This window comes from Pyxicephalus adspersus, chromosome 2, assembly GCF_032062135.1.
Source record: "Pyxicephalus adspersus chromosome 2, UCB_Pads_2.0, whole genome shotgun sequence".
In the NCBI taxonomy this organism is placed as follows: Eukaryota; Metazoa; Chordata; class Amphibia; order Anura; family Pyxicephalidae; genus Pyxicephalus; species Pyxicephalus adspersus.
This window is the reverse complement of record NC_092859.1, coordinates 28908835-28917301: the sequence shown is the minus strand read 5'-3', so window position 1 is coordinate 28917301 and position 8467 is coordinate 28908835. Positions and strand designations below refer to the sequence as shown.

The 8467-nt window shown below is 38.6% G+C and overlaps 1 protein-coding gene across 1 annotated transcript; it reads right to left on the bottom strand.

Annotated features, from left to right (window-relative positions):
- Positions 1 to 1417: 1417 nt before the first annotated feature.
- Positions 1418 to 7312, bottom strand: LOC140322389 (probable E3 ubiquitin-protein ligase makorin-1). The gene is made up of 8 exons (XM_072398963.1): positions 7194 to 7312; positions 6630 to 6758; positions 6347 to 6432; positions 5814 to 6013; positions 5041 to 5255; positions 4734 to 4844; positions 1943 to 2066; positions 1418 to 1555 (listed from the first exon to the last, which is right to left on the bottom strand). Exons 1-8 carry the CDS (start codon positions 7310 to 7312, stop codon positions 1418 to 1420), a joined length of 1122 nt encoding a protein of 373 aa, XP_072255064.1.
- Positions 7313 to 8467: the final 1155 nt, after the last annotated feature.

Genomic DNA, 8467 nt, shown 5'->3' with positions numbered 1-8467 from the left:
CTACAGATATTAACCAACATTTAACCACTTCAAAGCCCTGGTTATCAGTGAAACAAATGGAAACGGTTAATATTCTTTTTTCTGTAGGTGTCATTTAAAGACAGTGTCCTTTATCCAGACACTCAGATGGTCTACTGTAGAATAGTTTCCAAATGCTTACTCTATCCTATCTTAGAAACAAGAGAAATCACTAAGATTATTTTATAGACATCATCATAGGTCCAACAAGTTGCTCTAATGGAATATTTCCCCTCACTCTCTATTTTGATGCCAGTTTTTTAACATTTTCTATAATTTATGTGTAAGAGGTCACCTACATAAACAGAGGGTGACTATCACCAGTAGAGACACAGATTGGAAATAAAATCCCAAACAAATTCAAGTCAGTCGTCCACGGTTCAGTATCAAAAGCAATTGGTTCCTGGAGTTAAATGAATAGAAGAACCAACATTATGTTTTGTGGGGCATCACTCTATAAAACATCTATCGGTTTTCATAAATTAAGGAGCTTTGGTTAGGGAATGCTTCGTATACTGTTTTCTAGGTCTCGCCGTGGAAAAGGACCCATGTTGATTTTAGCTTTTGTTTACTTTGTCATTAAGATTTTTTTCTTTCTCATCCATTGAGGTGCACAGGTTATGTTGTCTCCTAAAGGACGATTGGACCCTGGCATACTAAACAAAACTGAAGGCCTGCCCAGGATAGCCACTCAGCTTTGCACATGAAATAGTAGAGATAGTTTGGAAGTGGCCTTTGGAGAACTGGATTCCAGTATAGTTATTGCGAGACCTCAGTCTGGTAACAAGAAGGTTTGCTCTGTCCTTGCTGCCCACCTAAAATAACTTTGGTCACCTACAACCATCCAACACTCATCACCTACCAGCTGTCTGGGTTGCTCAAGTAGCTGAAGGCTTGCCCTGAAGCTTCCTTACTGATCTGCAGTCACAGCATGTCTGATTCTAGACACAGTGAGGACAGTCCCACTATAAATTGCAGCCATTATCCTGTTTAAACCCCTTTAGCTTTAGAATTATTGCATTGATTGCCATAGCAGGCAGCAAGGATGGAAGGATGGAAATGGTTCTGTGTAACATCTGTGCTATACAGATCTAGAACGTTGAATAAGAAAAACTATTGCCAATAAAAAAAATCCATTCTCTATTTTTATTTATTTATTTATTTTTTTAACCAGGCAAACAAACACTCTGGGGAAGAGGGAAAAGGCAGACATCGGGATAAAAATAAGTACAACAGCATCTGGAATTTTAGGTCTGCCTAGGAGAAATACAGGCACTGCCACAACACCACAGGAAATAGCTACTGTCTGACACGGCCCAGACAGTCCAAACTCCTCTGACTAGTGCTATAGGTCCAGGTCATATAAATGGTCCAGATCTCCATTAAACAAGTCCATTTGTCACTCATCTTTTGGATCTTTGTCGTCATCTTCTACTTCCAACCCCACAGAAAGCATTTCACTTAAAAGGATCAAAACCTGTCCGTCATCTCTGCTTTCGCTTTCCTCAAATTCCCAAACCGGGTTCCTATGTTGGGCCTAGAAAAAGGAAAAGTGAAAGATCAGTAAAGGGTTTCCAATCTCTTTGGGGCCAGAGATCATTGCGGTCCAGGGTAAACTGGAACTTTAATATATATATATTTATATATATATATATATATATATATATATATGAGGTGCATTTGCCACTGCTTGCTGAACAGAATTTGTTACACTTCCACCACTAGCTGCATTGTTACAGCAACATTGAGAAAAGAACTTAACTATCAACTTAACCTTAGAACTTAACCTAACAGTCACATCCCATCTATGGGAACATTTCTGTGTGCATAGAGCCCATCTATACATTTCCCTGTCCCATAGACAACATTCCCACTATGTTTATAATGAAGGCATTTACAAGATATCGCAAGGTGAAAACCTTACCTGCCACGTTTCTTCTCTCCGTTGGTCTTCTAGAGGTCCATCCGGGTACACGTGTTTGAAAAAACAGCCGTCTCCCAATGGACAGTTACTGCGGTATTTGGCAAAATAATAGCAGGATTCGTTTCTGGAAATAAACAAGCAAGCCTTTCTTTAGTTTTACTGAAGAGAATGAGTAGTTTACACCACACTCCTGGCATTATTTTCTTTAGTGTTTTGTAACATTAACTAAAAAACTGTATTTATTGCATGCATTCTTTCACTTGCCTTGAAGACATATATCTAAACAGATTTATTAATTGTAAGACAATAGGTGATATAGGGGACCAGTCTTTCTCTCATGTCACTTATGTTAAAAAGAGAAATTCTGCAGTGCAGCAGAAAAGAACTGGGCAGGACTGAAAACACTTTGAGAATTAAATGCAAAGACATGTGTATATGTTCTAGAGATGTAAATTTTTTTGTCTAGGCATACAATATAATGTAGTCAGGCCATTTTTAAAACTGCAATAAACATACAAAAAGAATCTTTTAAGAAGCTACGGAATAACTGGGGCCTTTACTGGATATATACGGTACCAAAAACTTGTGCATTGGCAGTCAATTTTAAATCCACATAGATATCCGCACTCCTCTAGTTGTGCCCTAAAATCATGTAATATTAAAATACAAATTCAAGTGTTCTGGATCTCTTTCCCCAGTGGATGTAAGACGTAGGTCTTACCTCATGGCCTCCTTGTACTTCCGGATCAGCTTCTTTTTATCCTTTTCCACAACCCAGTACTCACTTGGAATCACAAAGTTTGATTTGATATGGCATTGTGGACATGATCTGCACACACAAAGGAAAAAAAAAGCACAATATAAGCGTTTATGTCCAATTAGCGCCACTATTACTTGTACATATTCTGTCTCATGTACACAACCAGATAACTTACTTGATGAAATTGTTCTCACGATATTTAGCATCCCTCCATCTTCTTATACACGTCAGACAGTAGGAGTGTTTACAGTTGGACAGTATTCCAAAACGCCTTTCGCTGAGGTTTGTTTTTTCATACACCACCTCCATGCAGATGCCGCACACAACGTCTTTACTGTGCTGGACAGCCATTTTCTTTTCACGCCTCTCAATGCAAAGCTAGATGAGAAAAAGAATACACTTATTAAGGAAACTAGACAGCATTTTCATTTTATAAACATTTTGAGTATTTGAACAAGTTATTTCTGATGTGGCTTTTACAGTGCTTTGGATAAGTATTCATCTCCCTTTGGTTACATTACAACCTGGGAAAAAAATGATTTTTGGGAGGGTAGCACAATTTGATTTACAAAACAAAGCTACCGTTTTGAAGGTGTAAATATATTTAGAATAGAAGAGGGTGTGCTTTCTCTTGATTGTACATACACAATGCATTTTAGTTTCATTCTACCAAGACAGTACAAAGAGCAAGAGGGTAAATAATTACCTATAGTATGATACATGCTTTAGATTCACTTTAATATACAACTCCATCTCAAAATACACTGGCTGCCTTAATTGCACCTCCCAAATGCATGCAAAGCATAAATAGGCCCCTTGATGTGAAGATGACATAAAAAACCTGAATCACCTATCTTTATCCTCTACCAACATAAAACATTTCTCAAAGACTGGAAAAACATGTAGATAAGTTAGAAGATATTTTAAATACGTTTTCTCTGTACCTTAATGTGTTCCGACCTCTGAGTCATGTCGGTGGGATGAAGGACTTGTAGCCCACACATATCACATGGGTCTCCATGTGAATAATAGCAGTTCACTCCATAACGACATTCCCCCACTACATCATAGGGACAAATCCGCTTCTTCAGGTTAGCTTTCAGCTCTGGACTCAATGCTCCCTGAATGTTTTCACCAGATAGTGCTGGGAAGAAAAAAAAACTTGGTTAATTTTTTTTCATTTTTAAATTGTATCAATTATAACTCATGCTGACCTGTGCCTGTGTACTGGAAGCAAGCATGTCAGAGAGTGTCAGGTGGAGAGACACACTTATGATAGCACATTTCCCCCTAAGGTAGAACCCCAGCCTATAGTTTGTGTTTACAAGTGTGGGAAAAGGTTTTTAAAAAAAACTTTTACCTGCCTGGTAAAAAAAAACCTCTGTAGAAATGAACTAAGTTGTGTAAAATTGTGGAATAACTATGGTCAAAATTTTGAGGGGGAAGAGTGCTGGATAAAGTTAAGCTTTTATGCTAGCACAGAGAATATTAAACATTTTCTATGTGGCATGACAAAAGAAATTATTTAAATTATTACCATGTCTGTAGTAGTCTTGATGTGGCACCAACACCTTGGCATTGATCCAGTCTTGTACTTGTCTCGGTGGTTCTGGGTGTTCATATCTTGGGGAGAAGAAGAAAAAGAAATTAGCATTGTGCATTCTTATGAAGCGTTAACCTGTATCTAAACACTAACATCAATCACATTAGTGTATATTTTTAAAATATGTTCTGCTTTCAGTTAAATATTACAGGAAAACCTGTATGAGTATACAATATCATCAGCACCAACAGAGAACTATATCCTGCTCCTTCCAAAAAGAATCCTTTAGGAAGCTATCTAATAACTGGGGCCTTTACTGGATTTATACCAACAACTTGTGCATTGGCAGTCATTTTTAAATTCACATAGATACTGGCACTCCTTTTGCTGTGACCTAATATAATGTAATATTAAATTGCAAATTCAGATGCAGTCAGATCAAGTGTTCTGGATCTCTTCCCCCAGTGGATGTAAGACTTAGGTCTTACCTTATGGCCTCGTTGTTCTTCCGGATCAGCTTCTCTTTCTCATCCTTTTCCACAACCCAGTACTCGCTTGGAATCACAAAGTTTGATTTAATATCGCATTCTGGACATGATCTGCACACACACAAAATAAAAACAAAAAGCGCAATATAAGCGTTTATGAAGATAGCAATTCACACAGTCCAATTAGCGCCACTTTTATTTGTACCTATTATTTGTACATATTAGTTTCATGTATTAGTAGAATCTATATTTCTCATTATTATTTTTATACACACACACACTGTATATACACAACCAGATAACTTACTTGATGAAATTGTTCTCACGATGTTTAGCATCCCTCCATCTTTGTATACACGTCAGACAGTAGGAGTGTTTACAGTTGGATAGTATTCCAAAACGCCTTTCGCTGAGGTTTGCTTTTTCATACACCACCTCCATGCAGATGCCGCACACAACGTCCTTACTGCGCTGGATGGCAAACGATAGCTCCATGTCTTTTTCATGCGCATCAATGCAATTCTAGATTAGAAAAAGAATACACTTAATAAGGAAATTAGACAGCATTTTTACTTTATAAACATTTTGAGTTTTTGCACAAGTTATTTTTGATGTGGCTTTTACAGTGCCTTGGATAAGTATTCATCTCACTTTGGTTACATTACATTCTGGGGAAAAAATTATTTTTGGGAGGGTAGCACCATTTCATTTACATAACAAAGCTACCGATTACAAGGTGGAAATACATTAACAATTGAAGAGGGAGTGGCTTCTCTTGATTGTACACAAGGCCTTTTATTTTCATTCTACTAAGACAGTACAAACAGCAAGGGGTAAATAATTACCTATAGTATTACATGCTTTAGTTTCACTTTAAACTACAACTCCATCTCAAAATACACTGGCTGCCTTAACTGCCTCCCGAAATGCATGCAAAGCATAAATAGGCCCCTTGATGTGAATATGACATAAAAATCCAGAATCACCTATTTTTATCCTCGACCAACTGAAAAGATTTCTCAAAGACTGGAAAAACATTTACACAAGTTCAAAAGTAATTTAAATAAGTTTTCTCTGTACCTTAATGTGTTCTGACCTCTGAGCCATGTCGGTGGGATGAAGGACTTGTAGCCCACACATATCACATGGGTCTCCATGTGAATAATAGCAGTTCACTCCGTAACGGCATTGCCCCACTGCAGCATAGGGACAAATCCGATTTTTGAGGTTAGCTTTTAGCTCTGGACTCAATGCTCCCTGAATGTCTTGGTCAGACGGTGCTGGAAAGAAAATAAAACTCATTCATTTTTTTCATTTTTAAATTGTATCAATTATAAATCATTCTGACCTGTGCCTGCCACATTTCCCCCTAAGGTAGAACCCCAGCCTAAAGTTTGTTAACAAGTGTGGGAAAAAGGTTTGAAGTTTTTTTTGTTTTTTTTAAACTTTGACCCACCTAATAAAAAAAAAAAACCCTCTGTAGAATATGTACAGAGCTGTGTAAAACTGAGTCATCACTATGGCCAGAATTTTAAGGGGTAGAGTGCTATATGAAGTTAAGCTTTTATACTAGCTGAGAGAAAAAATTAAAAAGAAATTATTTTAATTATTACCATGTTTGTGGTGGCCTTGATGTGGTACAAACTCCTCGACATTGACCCAGTCTTGTGCTTCTCTCAGTGGATCTGGGTGTCCATATCTTGGGAAGAAGAAGAAAAATAAATTAGCGTTGTGCATTCTTTTGAAGCATTAACGTGTATCTAAACACTAACATCAATTACATTTGTGTGCTTTTTTAAAATATGTTCTGCTTTCAGTTAAATACTACAAGAGAACCTGTATGAGTAAACAATATGGTCAGCACCAACAGAAAACTATATCCTGCTACTTCCTCACCTGCATTTGTCTCCGTAACGACAGCAACCACGTTGATAAAATCTGCAGATCGCATTGGAGCGGCTAGTGGCAAGATCGTGCGAATAGCGACAGTTGTTTCCTTCTTTGCAGACGCCGTGAATAAAATATCTGAAATAAACACAGATTAATAAATAGATGAACCGAATTCAAATAAAAACAAAATCCTACTTTTCTACAGTCAGTACAAGCACTCCCATGTTTAGAGAGTTCGTCATTCCCTTTGCAAATCACATGGGACAAATAAGACAAACTAAGCAGGTAAAATACAAAACTTCAGGCAGTTCTGCATTTACCACCAGGCACCTCTCCAGGGAGAAACATGGGCACCTAGGCTTTAGTCTGGAGATCAGTATTGGCACCTATCTTTGGGCCAAAATGAACAACCCTCTAAGGACTTAAGTAGGCGTCTAATTTACAATGAAAAAGTAGGATCCAAGGTGCTCTCTGTGCACTAATGGATTGGAGGTCCAGTTGCCTCTTAAGGTCCTATCATGGGCTAACACAGCAGCGCTAAGGGATAGGCAATAGGGGCAGCTGCCTTACCTGCAGGTCACTTGTTTTGTCCAGCCGCCAACGGAGGGATTGTCTGGGAATGGGATGAGCGGGCTCTTTCCAACCCCAACTGGTGTCAGAGCTACTGGTACTGCCGGTGCTTCAGCCATACCTGCCTATCCCCCCCAGAAAAAAACACTGAATCCTGTCTCCTACAAGCTTAGTTTTCCTCCTTTAAGAGGGATGGGCTACTAAGTTTCACCCCGCCCCCTCGGTTTATATTATAGCATAACTCCGCCCACATCATGCTGTACAATTGTGTGTGTGTGAACAGTATTCATATAGCACCAACATAATATGCAGTGCTGTACAATACATAAATATATTCTCAATCTCCATAAATTTCTATTATGCTCATTGAGTGACACCCCCCCCCCCCAGTGCCTAAAAAGTGATAGCAAAGCCCCCTCTTCAAAAGACAAAATTTTATTAAGGCCAAAACTTGCTTGTGTTGATTTTTTTTAATGGTGCTTCAACGCACTACAGAACTGCGTTAGTACCCCTATAAAGTTTATATTGCCCTCCATTCCCCCTCTCGGGAGATTCTCCCTCTTCATCTGAATTAGTGACCTACAATGAGGGGTAATTCATCATTTTGCATTGTCACAGAAAAAAGAGCTAAGGGAAAACTTCTGTGATCTAGTTCTTCATTCACTAATCACAGAATTATTATAATTACACAGTATTTATATAGCGCCAACATATTATACAGCGCTGTACAAAGTCCATATTCATATCACTAACTGTCCCTCAAAGGGGCTCACAATCTCCCACCACAGTAATTTGTCATTACCACAGTCTAAAGGTGCGTACACACTTCCAATTTTTATCGTTCCAATCGAACAACGAACGATCGATTGGGCAAAAAATCGTTCGTAAAAAAGTAACCAACGACGCAGACGATCGAGGAAAGTCGCTGGAAACGAACGACCGGACCGACGGATCGGATTGGACGACGATCGTTGAACATCGTTCGTGTGTACGGTCGTTCGTTGATCGTCCATGGTCTGAGCATGCGTGATGAACGAACGTCCGTTCACTTTCCTGTCGTGCACATAGTTCCTCTATCGCTCAAACGATCGTATCTATTGTGTGTACAATATCTACGAACGATCGTGTCGTTAACTCTTTGTGCAGGATCGGTGCTATATGATCGTTCGTATATATCGTGCATGAACGTTCGTCGTTCGTTTTCCAACGATAATAATTGGAAGTGTGTATGTAGCTTAAGGCCAATTCGTGATTAACTTAATTGCATGTTTTTG

Coding starts and splice junctions, on each gene's coding strand:
- LOC140322389 (XM_072398963.1), bottom strand. CDS start 7,312: ATGGCTGAAGCACCGGCAGTACCAGTAGCTCTGACACCAGTTGGGGTT. Junction 6,759..7,193: donor ACAAAACAAGTGACCTGCAG/GTAAGGCAGCTG, acceptor TGTTTATTTCAG/ATATTTTATTCACGGCGTCT. Junction 5,256..5,813: donor AGAGGTCAGAACACATTAAG/GTACAGAGAAAA, acceptor TTTCTAATCTAG/AATTGCATTGATGCGCATGA.